This window comes from Tauraco erythrolophus, chromosome 10, assembly GCF_009769465.1.
Source record: "Tauraco erythrolophus isolate bTauEry1 chromosome 10, bTauEry1.pri, whole genome shotgun sequence".
NCBI lineage: Eukaryota > Metazoa > Chordata > Aves > Musophagiformes > Musophagidae > Tauraco > Tauraco erythrolophus.
Window position 1 is genome coordinate 5,963,086 of NC_141474.1, and position 15,400 is coordinate 5,978,485.

The 15,400-nt window shown below is 54.1% G+C and overlaps 1 protein-coding gene across 1 annotated transcript; it reads right to left on the reverse strand.

The window, feature by feature from the left end:
• Positions 1-1,760: 1,760 nt before the first annotated feature.
• STX6 (syntaxin 6) lies at positions 1,761-14,848 on the reverse strand. The gene is made up of 8 exons (XM_086617388.1): positions 14,814-14,848; positions 12,429-12,598; positions 11,747-11,841; positions 9,909-9,971; positions 7,557-7,679; positions 6,138-6,244; positions 4,361-4,455; positions 1,761-2,826 (listed from the first exon to the last, which is right to left on the reverse strand). Exons 1-8 carry the CDS (start codon positions 14,846-14,848, stop codon positions 2,750-2,752), a joined length of 765 nt encoding a protein of 254 aa, XP_086473514.1. The 3' UTR covers positions 1,761-2,749.
• Between the last annotated feature and the right edge of the window lie 552 nt (positions 14,849-15,400).

Here is a 15,400-nt window from a genome sequence, read left to right on the forward strand (position 1 = left end):
GGGACGTGCCTGCAAGAACCTATCCATAATTAGAAGGGGCTGCGCTCCTGCTGCTGGTTTTGGGATTTTCTTTTTTCCAGCTACAGAAGGGGAAACTCGTGCTGTGGCGCCAGGGCAGCTGCACAGGGACAAGACCCCCCCGGCAGGCACCGAGGCCAGCAAGTGGAGGAGGCGCCTGCATCAGAGTGGAGGGAACATGGCTCCCTCCCGCTGGCCGCCCTTCCTGCCACAGCCCTCCAGCTGCCTTCTGCATGGTGGTGTCCCCACATCTGGCCAGCAGCTGCCTGCAGCGACCCCCACATCTGGGCAGTAGCTGCCCATGGTGCAGGGCGGACCCCGCAAACTGCAGCTGCTGCTTATGCCTTAAAAGCCAGGAGGGTGATGCCCGGCAGGTGCTGGTGGGAGCTCTTCCCGCTATCCGGCAGGCCAGGAGACCCCCTGCTTGTCCCCGAGGAAGGTCAGTGCGAGAAGGACGGGTGCTCTCTGCTGTGCCACGCTGGGCAGCAGCAACGCCTTTATTTAGCGTTAAAGGGAGGGGCACCACCAACAACAGAAAAAGCAAACGTACACAGGAACAGGGACCGAAGACGGTTCGGTGGCTTGCGGTGACACCAGCAGCTGGGCCACCCTCCTCTGGTGGTACGCCAGATTAACGAAGGAGTGGTCCCACACAGAGCGCCGGGAGTCGTTCCTGGAGGATGCACGACCACGCCAAAAATAACGCCGCGATCAGAGGTGTGCAAACACTGGCCAACGGCGAGCCCCGGTCCCTGGTCGGACACATGCTCCTGGGAACCTGCTCCTGGAGAGGTATTTAGCTCAAGGAGCGGCACAGACACCGCGACACCCAGCCTTGGGAAGGAGACACTGCGTATTTCCTGCAGTGTAACCAAAAGAAACGAGGTGCTCCGTAAGGATAAAGAGTGACCACTGAAATAACTGGTGCGGGCTGGTGCGGAGGGCACGTGTGCGTTAACGACGAGTGCGCTCGTCCCGGCGTGGCAGGGCGGCTCGGACGCATCCCCCATCCGGCGCCCGGCTGCGGAAGGCACAGTGCCGCTGGCTGTCAGCGTCCGGCACCTGTTGGGGGCATGGAGAGGGAGGGTCCCGCAGCTGCTTGAAGGGGAGCCACAAACCCGACGGGGAGGAGTGTTCAGTCTGGGCTAAGCATCCCGGAGGTAAAGTCGTCTGGTGGCGAGCTTCCCGCTCGTGAAGGATGATTTTTGGAGGCGATTGCAGTTTCAGCAGGAATCTTAGCATCAGCACCAATTAACTTCCTCCCCCAGCCCCATCTGAGACCCAGATGGGAGGTGTAAATCAGCCTGTCCCGAGTCTTTTGGTGTTCGCAACGTAAATATGGGAGCAGACTTCCATAAGAAATATCCCACAATTGGTGTTTGCGGCACGAAACCCCCCGTCTGTTTTTCTCCCCAGTGATACTGCCAGGGTGATCTTTCTTCACCGCATTTTGGTATCAACCACCTGGCTAACTCCTAATCTGCTGTAGGAGGGAGACAATGAGGCTATCCGACACCGCTGAGACAACTCCAGTGACAAACAACTCCAAGGTAACAAGAGGACTGGGAAGTAATACAGAAACATGACCTAGCTTTGAATCTCCTGCCTTTTGGTTGCTTACAGAGATGTCCAAAAAACAGCAGTTGGGAAAAATGAAGACATCCTATTTACAAGGTCATCTGCACTTAAAATACATGACTGAGCCCCGTTCCTCTGATAATGCGTATCATGCACCCGCAGAGAGAAAGTGGCTTGAACGGTCATCAAAAAAATCTTTAGAGTTTTGGTTGTGGTTTTTTTTTTTTCCTTAAAAAAAATAACTTATTTTAGACCTGACAAATCACTTGCCAAAGGGAAGCAGCTGTTAAACAGAAGCAGTTGGTTACACAAGGGCAAGGAAAGCATCAGTCAATGAGCTTTAGAGGCTCGTATAACGAAGGAGGCAATTTTAAAAGCTTGAAGAAACTTGCTCTCCGGCTAACGGTTGTTCACCAGCTCTCGGCGTGCATCGACCCAAGTTTAAAGCTTTGGGGTTCCCAGTCGCGCCCGGCTGGCTGATGGCAGGACGCTCCGCCCTACACCTCACCTGCATGCCAGCTTCTGCCAAGGGGCGGTGGATGGGAATGCTCTGCTGCACTCACCGTGGTATTAAGTCGGCAGCACGGAGCCGGTCCGTGGGAGGAAGGCAGCGTGGGGCGGGGGGAGTTTGGCCGGGGCTCCCCTCCCTCGCCGTGGGTGCACAGGGTTTCACCGCCACCACTCCTCCCAGTAATGCTTTAGGCTGGCAAGCACCCGCCGCCTGGCGATGTGGTTTGTAATGCTCAGTGAATTAATTAAATCCTCCCCCCAGTCCCATCCTCCCCAGGGCTCGCTGCTCTGTGTCCGTTTCCGATCGCAGGCAGCTTGGGACTGCCGCAACCAGCTCCTACCTGCACAGGGTGGAAGTGCAGGGGTCAAGGCCCCCTCCAGCTGCCTAGGTCCAGACCTGGATCCCAGGTCCAGATGGCACCACGCTGGGGGAGGAGGCAGCTCCAGTCCTCCACCCCCTCTGCCCGGGGCCAGGTGAGACACCGGCAGAGCCAAGCTGTGGTCCTCAGAGGAGAACGGTGAGAGCTGGGTGCAGGTTTTCTTGCTGGGATCTCTGTGGGCGGACGGAAACGGTGAGAGTTTCATTTCCCCGTGCTACGGGGGCAATGGGGTGGGGAGGGGGCGTCCGAGGAAGCTCAGTCCATCACGCGACGAAAAGCAGGATGAGCACCACCAGCAAGATGATGAGGAGGACAATAATTGCACACCACTGCCGTCGATCTAGGAGAAAAAGGAAGCGTCAGTCTTCCTGCTTTAACACGGAAGGAAAATTGGGGGAGAAGTTTTCCTTGCTGTACTGCTAGGAGTCCAATTTAAGCTCAAAGAAGCCATAAAAAGCCAAAGCAGCAGCTCCTTTGGCAGCACGCCCCACTGCAGCCCATGGGGTGATAGCATGTCTCCTCCAGGATATATCCGGTTTTGGGGACAGCTGTGGGAGTTTTGAGCCTTCTCCCCAGCCAAGTTCAAACAGATTTGACAAGCTGCTTCAAAAGCAATCGGGAGGAACAAGCAGAGAGCTGCTGCGTGTTGCTGCTCATTCGTGGAGTAACCTGTCTGCTAAGGAACAAGAAGCGGTCTGATGAAAGCTGCCTGAAAGAGCTCTGCCAGGAGCAGGCGTTTCCCCTGGACATCTTTACACCTCGCTGGCCCTGTGCATGCTCTGCAGAAGCAAAATGCTGCCTCGCCTCTGGGAGCTGCTCTCTGCCCAGTGGTGCAGGTGATGGTGGAGCAGTGGGGACAGGGCTGCTTGCACCCCTCAACTCCGAGCACAGCAGGAAAACACCCAGCACGCGTGATGCCAGGGATAGCAGAAATGCTCCTTCACAACTATCAGGAGCACTCTGCAATGATCAAAGTGGTTTTCCCAGATGAAGAAGAAGATATGCAAGGTTTGCCAGCAGCCGTGCTGCCCCAAAGTGCACTGTCAGCACTCTGAACGGTCTCTCTAGGGCTGTATTTCCACAACCCCATAAATTCCCAGCAGGAACGCTTCTCCTCCTGACTCGCTGCTGCCTCCACAACCTACGTTAGCACCCATGGGAGACGAGTGACGGAGGAGGTGACCGCCGGGTGCACCACGAGCGCTCAGCGAGGCAAGCCGGCAGCGGGGGGACTTCCCAGCAGGCACGCTGGGCTTCCTGTTTGCTCTGCCTGTGGCACCCTGCCAGCCCAGCGGCTTCAGGCACAGCCTTATAAGGACTTTTCTCATGGGCTCAGCCTCCCCCAGGCACAGAAATCGCCTCTTTCCAGCTGAGATTTATGTCAGACAGACAACAGGCCTTCGGGCTGGGCTGGCAGGGGCCAGCAGCCTGAGGGCAGGCGGAACTTGGGAAGGGGCTTGCTGCTGGCAAGAGTCTGGAGTGGGGGGAAGCCACGCACCATGGCGAGTGTTTTAGGGCACCTTGAAAGCTTTTGCTCTGCAGGCAGCCCGGGAAACTGCAGCAGAGCAGGAGGCTGCAGAGCTTCCCCTCCTACCATCTAGAGGGGGATTTTCCCACCCGGCAGCAGCAGCACAAATAGAAAGGCATCTGTAAATAAAACAAAGGCAGAGGACAGGCTGCAGAGCAGCCTCTGGGCAGGAGCAGCTGGAGGCCTTGGAAGTCTTCCCTCTCTTTCAAGCACCGAGAGCTGCTGCTTCTCCTCTGCTCAGGTTTGGGCTGGCTGGCAGGGGGTGGGAGCATGTAGCATCCCAGCCCTAAAATCCAAAGGCTTGTCTCCCCCTTTCCAGGACTGGATCCCACCTCCCAGGACCTACCGCTCGTCATGTGAGACACCTTGGCGAGCTTCTTCATGACGTTATCAAGCCGCGACTGAGTGCTGTCTAACTCATGGGAGAAGTCGTCCAGCATTCTGGGGACAGAGAAGCAAGGACTCGTCACCAAGCAGCACATCCCTTCGGGATTCCTCAGGGCACTCACGCACACTGATCAAAACACCGATGGGATTAGCATGTCACACCTTGGCAGAGAAAGGCAACGTGGCCCGGTCTCCTGAAAGTACCCAAGAGGGGAAAAATCCTGCTGAAGCAGGAGCTCTGCTTTGGTGGAAAGTGGGACATCAGCTGGGACTCCTGTCAGGCTCATCCCCCCTGCGTGTTCGTGACTGAGCTCTACATACCCCTGCAAGGTGAGGAGCAGGGGTTTTCTTCCTTTTAAGAGGAAAGTTTCGTTTATAATCTGTGCTTAGCAGACTGGTTAGATAGATTCAGGACTTTAAACCTCTTTCCTTGTTCAAGACTTGCAGTTGAAGCTAAAATCTTGCTCCAGTCATGTTTCAAGCAGGAATGAGATTTGCAATGGCTTTTAAGGTGCTTTTTAAGCTCTGTATGGAAGTTACCCCTCTACTTCCTCCACACAGCAACTGTAACAAATCTGAAAGCCTTCCTGAAGCTGTGCTTCGTTAATGCCAAAAACCCCCATTTGAAGAGAAACAAGCACGTCCAGAATCAAGGTACCAATCCAGTCATCTCCAGCCAGTGGGACTTTAAAGCTTAACATGTTCCAAAGGACAGCTTCCTTCATCTGGAATTCTAAGGCACTGTTAAACTTTCATTCAGTGGAGGAAAAAGAAAGAGTTGTAGAAAACTCATTGCAGTAGTTATCTGCTACTCTCTAACAAGCACGGATGGCTTAAGTAATGATCTGGAAATGGACACACCACGCTAATCTGCTTCTGTGAGAGCAGAAGACTCTTCACACTGCAAGGCTTTGTACAGGAGGTGGGTTTGAAGCTCCTCCTCTCCATCAAAGAAGACATCACTTCACAAGGGACATAGCCCTCCAGTCTCTATCAGCCAAGTTCTTTAGGCACGAACTCTTCAAGCCTCTCTGGAAGTGGTAGCTGTTAGCCTGCACAACTGAAAACTTTATGCCCTTGTTTGCAAAGAACAGTGCACTGGGAAAGAAATCTAATTTATATGTAAATGGCTGGATGTAAATTACTTTGCGAGCTACCCTTTAACCCTTTGCGTGGGCGAGGGATATTTTTAGCTCTAACAGTGAATAGTAGCTCTGTGCTGTGTGTTTCAGAGCAGCAAGGCAGAGCTGAGAACTCCCGGGTCAAGCAGTTACCCCGGGTCAGCACGAAAACTTGTGGAGCGGGAAGGTGCCCAGTCTCCCCATTACATGGCACCTCCCTCCCTCACCTGTTCGGTACTGCTGGCTGCCTGCAGCCAAGGAGCGTAACTTCGTGTGCTTTAGAGGGGAGTGTTTAAAAAAGGAGGAGAAAGAAGGAAACATAAACGGCCAGCTAAGCCTGCCCTAGGTGCAGGCTTTCAAACAAACGAGACTGCAGTTGGATCCTTGCAGGCTGCAGTAAGAAACACTTTCCACCGCCTAAAATCAAAGGCCGGCTAGGAGTGGCTGCCTGAGGGACAAGTCAGCTAAAAATAGCAAGCCTGGCCCCGAATGTGCCAAAGGAATAGGTCTGCTGACGTCAAGGCCCTAACAGAGGCAGAGATATGTGTGCGAGGACTCCCAGCTGTGTTGCAGCCAGCCCCACACTGGGTTTTCCGCGCCGCGTCTCACACTTACACTGCTTGCTCCTCCAGCTCCCCACCAATGCGCTGGGACATGTTCTTCAGCACCCCGATGCTGCCAGAGACCAGCTCCAACTGCTCATCTTGCTGCTCCACGATCAACTGGGGCCAAAGAGAAGGGAAACGGGCAATTACAGGTTTGTCACCTCCTGCAGCTGGGTCGGAGCCAGCCGATCTGGAGGACAGATGCTCGCTACTCAGCCAACATCAGCTGTGAGGCCTGGGCACAGACCTACACCACCAGGAACAAGGACCGTGTTCCTCAGAAATGCTGGAGAAGTGACAGCTGCAGGAAAGCCTCCCCACCGTGGCATCCCCATGACACAGCAGGCTGCAGTCTCCCGATATCCCTGCAAATCCCTCAGCTCAGCTGCACTCCTTCCCTTCCCTGCTGCACCCACTACTAAAGTGACTCTTGAAAGCCACATGGGCTGGTCATCAAAACCTCTGCAAGCCCTCCTGCTTGCAGCAGGCACCAGGGAGCTACACTGATGCTGTGCCTGGGAAAGGCAACCTAGAACACGCTGCAGCTAACAAGGGGTTAACGAGTAAAAGCCTGGTGCCAGCTAAAAATAGCAAGCCTGGCTCTGAATGTGCCAAAGGAATAGGTCTGCTGATGTTTTAAGTCATTTTCAGGGCACAGTCACGCTAAGGATTAGATTTACCCTAGTTACCTACTTCTGAATCTATTTATCTTCCTAGAGTCACTAGGTAAAACTCGTCTGAAAGCCGGGGAGGCGTCACGGGTCAGGAGCTTTAGCAGAGTCTGCTGCCTCTGAGAAGCTGCCTGTTGGAAGGCCCACGTTTGGGTGGGCTGCTGCACGAGGGTCTGCGCGCTGCCCGGGCACTGCTCCAGACGAGCTTCCCCCGGCAGGAGGGAAGCACCTCGCCAGGGGTTCTCGCCAAGCCCTCGGTCCAGGCTTTCTCACGAATCTCATGTTGACAAAGGCAGGAAAAGGAAGCAGGCACGTGCTCCTGCTCCGAGCCTCTTCTGATGAAGATGCACACAAACAACAGCAAACATCAGCTCATTTTTTAACCAGGGGAAGTTGTGCAAGAGAAACGGGCTCTTTTCTGTTTGCAACATTTCTACTCTTCCAAGGATTTCAGCAATCCTTGTAGTATCAAAGCTTAGCGTGCTACATCTTCCAGATCATCTTGTTTGCCTTCTGTACAAAGCAGAAGACCTGAGCCTTAAGCATGAAAATCTCTGCTCCCAGATGCGTCCAAAGCTGTGCTGTACAGGGAATGCATGCACAGGTATATGCTGCACACAGAGGGCTGTCAAACTCCTGGATCCAGACCAGCCAAGGACTGGGTATTTTTTTTTTGGCTCTTGCAGCCTGTACGTCATCCCCCTGGCACCCATTTGGCAAGCAAAGCTATTCAGTCCACATGGTGCCAGCTGTCTTACCTGTTGTTGAGCTTGCTGCTCCTCGATGAAGTGTGAATTTGCTAATTGCAGCTCCCGGTCCAGACGGCTGTATTTGTCAGGTCCAGAGCTCCAACTCTGACTCCCGCTTTCTCCCAGGAGTGCCTAACAGATGCAGAGAGTCCTTAGCAACACCCTTGTGTCTGCTCACAGCCCATTTACAGGGTGTAGTGGGAAGGCAGAAGAGGCAGTAGTACACACACACAGAGCATCCTTTTCCTCCTGCTCTATTGCTACTCAGCCAGAGCACTGTCAGGAACTAAAACAACGCAATACCAGCCTGGGAAGTCTCCGCAGCCTGACATTGCAGATAGGCCTCTGGAGTACAACCGACAGACGGTGTACTGGAGGTCTGCACAGCACAGCAGACCAGCAAAGATCTGCTCAAGAGGCAGCACTGAGTGCTAGGATGTGTAAGCTGGGAAGTATTTGGATATACTGTGTTAACAGATGTACAGCTCGAACTGAACACTGTGCTGCTAATGACAGGGGCTTACGAGGGACTGGATAAAGCACTTAACCAGTTGAGCTGACAGTAAAACAGTGCAATCTAAGACCACAGCAGTGCTGTATGCTCATGTTCTTGGGTTCAGGCTACCTGTTCCTCTGGCGTACCATTCAGCTGCCAGCATACAAGATTACACTTGCTACCTGCTCTACAAGCCAAATGGAGAAGCTTGTGCAAAACCAGCAGACGTGGCTTTCCAGTTGAGTAAGTCTGGTCCCTGGAAGGGGTATAACACAACCAACAGAGGCTGGCGAATGAACGTGCTGCACCCTGAAGCACTACGAATGCGTTAGGGAGCTCTGCCCACCAGCGTTGGGGGAAAGGCTGACTCGTAACGAAACCGTCTCACAGCTTCTGGTCGTGGGCAGGAGGGGATGACCAAGTATTTGCGAAGAACAGCAAGACAATGACCAGGCTCCTCTGGCAGGTGAGAAACAAGATGGTCTCTACAGTTCATCTGCCTTACAAGGTTCAAGGAGGGGTGAAGAAAGCTGACGGACCGACTGTGCAGGAAGCCAGCAGGACGTCTGGCTTTGTCTGCCCCCGAGACACTGAGCAAGCTCCTGGTTCTCTCCAGCTCGTGGCAAGCGTAGCCACCGTTTATTTAACGCGGTGCACTAGTTTTGCTGCAGCTTCAACAGAAAGGCCTCTGTTTGCCAGCCTTAGCCTGTGAGGGTCAGGTCGCCACCAGCCAGCCTCTTGGACACAGAGAGACACTGGAAAAGCTGCTGCAGCCCAGCCCACCACAAGCTTCACGATCTGGAGGGAAGGCGAGAGACTGGGGAAGAGAGCGGAAGACGGCAAGGGGAAGTCGGTTTTCCTGACCAGATGTTGCCACGCGAGCTGGGCCATATGGTCTCCTGCAGCTAGCAGGAACTTCACGCAAAGGAAAGCAGCAAAACGTGGAGACAGCTAGAGACTTGTTTGAGTAAGGGTGTAAGGGACTTTGCTTCTTCAAGTGTTTGCCAAGCACGTTGATTAACCCTGTAACAAGCTCAGGAATCAGCTCTGTGCTTCTCAGTAGCTTGTTGCAGTTTGTCATTTTTACCACAAGTGGTAAGACTGATGAAGCCAGGTAAGTTAATTGTACGAAGTGCACACCAGCTTTTACTGAGGCAGCTCTGGAAGTCAGCTCTGAGATCTCCTTACAGCCTCCCCGTCAGCCAGGACGGAGCACAAGCTGCATATATTTCTGTTCCTTAGATTACAACTGCAGACAACCTGAGACTCCTTGAGGTTCTTCCATGGCTAACTCTTACCAGAGGCGGCTGTGTGAAAGGATATTGCAGCATCTTGGCTCCTAAACACAGCAGAGAGCAGGATTACATTCACTGACATGGATTCTGAGTCTGATCCCCCCTGAGGAGGAGGGAGATTCCCCTCTCCGCGGCATGATGCAACACTGACAGTTGTACGCAACCAGATCTGAAGACAGAGACAGATGGTGAGTGCGGACTTACTGCTTTGAGAGACAGGCTTGGAAGAGGGTGGCAACAAGGTGCCTGCAAGAACCAGCTCTCTCAGGTCAGCAAAACAGACGTGGTTCAAACACACGGCTTTGCTGCAGCACACAAGCCCCTTCCCAGAACAAAAGTCTTTAAGGGGATGAACTACAGACAACATATATATTGTAATTACAGCTTTGACGCAGTTTTTGTCAACGTACACACTTTACTTTACAACGTGGGGCCTCGCAGTACATGAAAATGGAAGTTTCACCTAGCACACCTTAAGACAACAGCCGCTAGAGCTGATAAAACCTCCTCACTCCTCAGAGTACCAAACAGCCACTGTATTCGCTTAACTTGCCTGTTTCTGGTTCTCACCTGTCTGTTTCTTCTTTCAGCCAGTGCTTGCATGGAGGAATTTGACATCTGATCCTTCATCTCCTGTTTGTTCAATGAAAGAAGAAGTATGTTAGCATTGGACTTGAGGTGACAGGCAGTTTCAGGGTGCTACAGGGCTGTCTACACCCAGCAAGGCTTTTTTGGGGGGAGTGAGGGAAGGGAGATTTTCTTTGAAAATTTACAGTTTTGAAGAGTCTGGAAGGATATTGTAGAAACCTTCATTGCAGTTCAGTGGTTTAATAATACTAGAATCAACGGTAGTGGGATGTTTTGAAAATACTCCTTATTCACTACTTGTTTTACTCCACTACAGCCAGAAACATTTTGATTTGTATAATATTAAACTAAAGTTCCCATTGATAGACTGTAAGGAAGAGTTATGTTCCTGAAGGAGGTTTTGGAAGCCTGTCCCCCCTTGCACTTCATTCCCAGTTGCATCCGGTTTTACATTGCATAGGACAAGATACATTTCCTGTCCTGTCACCATCCTCTCTGACCATGCCTATGTTTTGCTGTTAAGTTTTGCTGTTGAGCTCCCGTAGAAGATCACTGGCCACAGCAGGCTCTCTCTCACAACGTAGTCTAGTTTTTATAGGGTAGATTAGCAAGTAGTCAACATGATCCTAACAGACGTTGATCCACCAGCACAGTTCTAATGTCACCAGAACGTTTAGGTATGTTTTACTGCTCAGAGATGTGCAATATATCACCGACGGGCAGCAGATCCTACTCAGTTACTTCTCACCAGCTAATGCACATGCTGCTGGGCATCACAATTCCCTCATCAAAGCTGGAAGTCAGCTGCACAATGCCACCAACAAATTTCATTTAGTGGTAAGAGATGCTGCTCCAAAACTCCTTAGCCTGCAGTTTTCAGGCAGGAAAAGAGGAGCATAGAGCAGGCTTGTCTGATCCTGCTTGTTTGGGGAGTAGACTACAATGAGGACAAGGCAGCGAGCACATGCCTGCTACCTGGGGCCAGTGTGGATTTGGGATCGGTTCCCAGGCAGCAAACCTTAGGAACTGCATCCAGACCACAGGGCTGCAGGTAGGGTAAGAAGCTTGCTGCCAGCCACAGCAATGCATTTGGTGAAGCAGGAACATCAGAATCACGAGGGGCAGCAGAAACTCAGCTACGCTCAGTGTAGCCATTAATAGGGAGAAAACTTCCTAACTAGCAGCTTGTTACGAGGCAGTGAAGCTTCTGGGAAGATGTTTCTTCTCTATTTATTACCACTAGGTTGTTAAAATCCTCCTTTTGCTTCTGAAGTGTGAGCTTAAACTGAAAAAAAAAACCACTTCACGGAGTTAAAAATAAATCTAGTGGTTGTTTGGACACTTTTGTAGTGGTAGGAAGTTGAAGTCACCACGTCAATAACGCTAGGCTTTAACCATCTGTCAGTGTTCAAAGTGGACCCTCTGGTTTTGAAAACTAGTGCTACAAAAAGCACAGGACAGTCGTGATTTCCTTCGACTCTGAAGGGAGACTCCAGTCTCCCGTGTGTCGCAGCTGCATCTTTACTCTTCCTTCCCAGTTTCTGTAGGTTCCCAGGCTCACTATTGGAAGAGATGTGTGAAGACCCAAAGGGGCAGCAGTAGCAAAGAAGGGTATGCCATGGGGCACCAGCCCCAAACCTGTCTGGGCAGCTCCAGGAGCGCACAGGGAAGAGGAGGAAGCCTGAGAGAGAACAGGTAGCAGATTTTTTTCTCTGCTCTCCACTTTAGCATGGAAATGGCCACAAGCTTTCCTTTTTTTAACTACCTAACCGCTCCTCCTGCATTCCCCCCAGCTCCCACTCCAAGCCCACGCTCCTTACCCTGACCACCTGCCGCGTGCTCGTGATGAAGGCTTTCCTGATACCCAGCTCCGTCGCATCGAGGTTGAATTTCCGCGGGTTTGCCTCAACGATGCGTAGGCAGCCAGTCAAGGAGTCCCACGTCAGCGGCGCTGGGTACGCACACAGATACGCAAACCCCGAGCGTGACACAGCGGGAATCTATCGGGTGGCTGTTGCACTGTGCCTTTTCCCAAAATTTGATTAGCAAAGTATGAAACACTGGAGGAAAAAACAGGCACGGCAGGAACATACTGTGTGTTTTTTTGCAGGTTTTTTTTGGTTCTCTGATGCTGCACAGCGCTTTCCGGAGTGTTCAGATGAACACAAGGGAAAAGGAGTATTTCTGGAAGCCAGCCTAAAGGATGACTGACTACACAGAAATCCAAATTCATACAACACAATAGGCTTTTCTAGAACAAAGCATCTTCGAATACACCTTGTCAAAAGGAAAACAAAAAGGCAGAAGGAAAATCCTTTTGCTGAACACATTCGCCTTCATTTCTCATTTGCAGTTTGAGAAAAGCCAGCGTAAATGCAAAATTCAATCCCAAACAGCCCTGATTTCTGCAAAAAGTAGCTACTGGCAGGGACTGGTACTCGGCTGCTTAGCGCAACTCGAGAACCGCACGGCCCTAACTCCGATGGACCACAGAAAGGATATTAATTGTTTCATCCAAGTCTTCCAGGTCCCACTCGATGCTCCGCAAGTTGTTCCTGAGCTCATTAGTGGTCCAGTCGATTTCTTCTCTTGTGGCAATGGAGGGATCTTGCAAGAGCTCCGTCCACCTCTGGAAGAGTCCCTGGGCGGTGTTCACGGCTTTCTGCACCTCCCTGCAGCCGGGGTGATTAAAGAGAAGCAAAGGGATTATCATCAGTCGCTCTGCAGCAGTCACGGCGCGACAGCCCCGCGTCCAGCTGAGCAGGGAAGCACAGCTTTCTCCAAAACATCTTTCCTTCAAACAATTTTTATTTTATTTCATAAAATAAGGATTTGCCCTACGTGCTAGACAATTCCTGTTGTAGCACCAAGTGCGGAGCAACAACAACATACAGGTCAGCTATTAAAGGAGGGACCTGTTTCTTTAGGTGAGGTTTCCATTGAGGGTTGCACAGGCAAGACAGGGTAGAGTGTCTGAACAAGGCTGCTCTTTGGCAATTAATGCTTCACATTCCTCCGAAGACTCTTGACTACCTAGGTAAGATACCCCAGGGGCACTCAGAATTACAGGAACTGTCCCCACAATACAGCCAGGCAGGCTGTTGAGTGCAGCATTGTTTATTTTAATTCAGCATTAAAAAAAAAAAAATAGGCAGCTCTACTACGCTGGCTTAGGGAACAGAATTCCTTTCTGCTGCTCTAAGCTTTTTGGAGGCGAGAGCATTCACGGCACGGGAAGGCAGCTTTGCTGACAGCACTGAACGCTGCTTTGATGGTTTGGGGCAGGCGGGTCTGTAATTTCGGGTCACGGTCCATCGGCGTGGGCATCTGTATCTACAAACCCCGCGGTCCTGAGCCACAAACTGCTCCCCCAGGTTCATGGGAAGCCAGGATGAGGGACACAGATGAGACTAGACTTTGCTGGTGTGAAAGGTGGCCACCACAAGCCCAAGAGCTTGCACACAGCATCCACGTAAGACACAGGCGTTTATCCCTAGTGAAGGATAGCAGGTTATCAGCGGGGGAAGCCAAGGATGGATGAACTGAGCCCGCACCCTGCAGAGGTGCCAGGACTGCAACTCTCTTGGCCTGAAATACTCGACTTTGCTGTCTAAGCTGCAGTCCCTCAGCACTCTGATGCACGTCCCTCCTCTCTTGCACACTCACAGCTCCGAGTCTGTCACATCTAGTGCCCTAAAGTCAGCAGCCTGCACTGAGGATCTGGAGCTTTGTTCTCTCCACTACTTGCTAGCAAAAGTTTTGGACTTTTTTCCATCTGGGCATACTTGGAGAAGCACCCACAAGCAGAGATGGATGTCCTCCACTGGGAGGAGTTACAAACTTCAGGAAAGTAAACTGAACGGCCTCCACCAGCCCCTTCCACCCCAACCTCCTGGGTAATAACGCTGGGCACCTCTCCAGAAAATTTGACAGGACGTTTGCTCCCCACCCACGACGAGTCGTATTTTTTTCCCCTTAGCACCAGTTCCACCTGGCAGAGTGATTCACTTTCCACAGCTGCACCAGCATCCCTTCCCACACCTCTTGCGCTCACACGGCTTACTCCATCGCTTCCCTGCTGCTCCCAAGCCCTGTTTCACCGTGACACGGGGTAGGAGACTGGCCCGCAGCAGAAGCTGAAGGTGGCTCCAGGGTAGCTTTTAGAGACTAAGGTGCTTTCACCCTATTAATTACAATTTCCCTTTTCTCCTGCCTTGACCACCTTTGCTTCGTGTTCGCCTTTGTTCAGGCTCTTCTCCGCTTGCTTCCCCGCACGGCCACCGTCCACGCCGCAGTTTCTTCCCCAAGTTGCTCCCTGCTCCTCTCCATCTTTCCGCCTGGGCGCCCCGGCCCCGCTCTCTCGGGGACGCCACCCCGGAGCCAGCCGGCCCCGCTCTGCCTGCAGCAGGGCGACGTTTCCCGAGCCGCCGGACATCCGGGCAGGCTGTCCCCAAGCCGGGCCGCCGTACCGGGAGCCGCACCTGCCGCGTAGGCAGCGCTGCCTCTCCCGCTTCCCCGCCCGGCCCTGCGCCCGGGGGTGGCACCTACAAATCACGCTCCGGGGGTTTCCTTGGCGCGGCGAGCGCTTCGTGCCAGGGGCCGCGGGCACAGCCCGGCACCGCGCCTCGTCCCGCGGCCTTCCGCGCCCGGCCGTCGGCGCCGGGGACCCCAGCAGGGCCTGGGGCCGCCCTACACCCACGCCAGCCGCAGAACGGGGGGCCGGGGGCGCCGTCTTCCCCCGTCGCGCCTCCCGATCGCCACTCGCCCCCCGCTCCCCGGGCCTCCCCCGCTGCGGGGCGGCCGTGCCCGGGGACGCCCCCGTGTTCCGTCCCCCCCCCCCGCTCCAGCCCCTACGCCGCAGAGCGCGTCCCGAGGCTCGGCGCTCACCCCTTCACCACGAAGAAGGGGTCCTCCATCGACATGGCGCTGCCCTCGCCCCGCTGCCCCCGCCACCGCGCGCCCGGGCCGCCGCGCGCCGCCCGCCACGCCCCCCTCCGTCGCGCCCCGCCCCGCGCCGTCACGCGCCGCGCGCCTGCGCACAGCGCCGGGGGGCGGTGCCTGCCCGGTGACGTAGCGCTCGGTGCGCGAGCGCCGGGAGCGGCGCCGGGGTGCGGGACCGGTGCCGGGCGGGGAGCGGCCTCCCCCCCCGGGAGGGCTGTGCGGGGGGAAGCGGGGCTGTCCCGGGCTTCTTCCTGAGGTCCGGGGGAGCCTCCGGGCTGCTGCGCCCCGGGCAGCCCGTCCCGTGCTCGGGGGCACGGCGCCCCGCTCTCCGCCGCCGCGTTTCCGGCGTGGCGGCTTCTCGGCAGGTCCTGTGCGGGACCGGGCTACGGTCCCTGCCGGGGTGTCTGGCGGGAGCGACTCGGCCAGACTCTGTTCCCTCCCGGTGCGGGAGGAAGAAGGGGAGAGCGGCAGCCAGTCTGCTCCGCTCCCCCTCCCCTTCCTGGCCCGGGAATGAGCGGGCACCGCTTCCTTCC

What these genes read in the sequence shown, in the direction of transcription:
- STX6 (XM_086617388.1), bottom strand. Translation starts at nt 14,848, where the DNA reads ATGTCGATGGAGGACCCCTTCTTCGTGGTGAAGGG. An exon ending in CCCTTCTTCGTGGTGAAGGG is followed by an intron (nt 12,599 to 14,813) that starts GTGAGCGCCGAG and finishes CCCCGGCTGCAG; the next exon opens with GGAGGTGCAGAAAGCCGTGA. An exon ending in GCACGCGGCAGGTGGTCAGG is followed by an intron (nt 9,972 to 11,746) that starts GTAAGGAGCGTG and finishes TTGAACAAACAG; the next exon opens with GAGATGAAGGATCAGATGTC.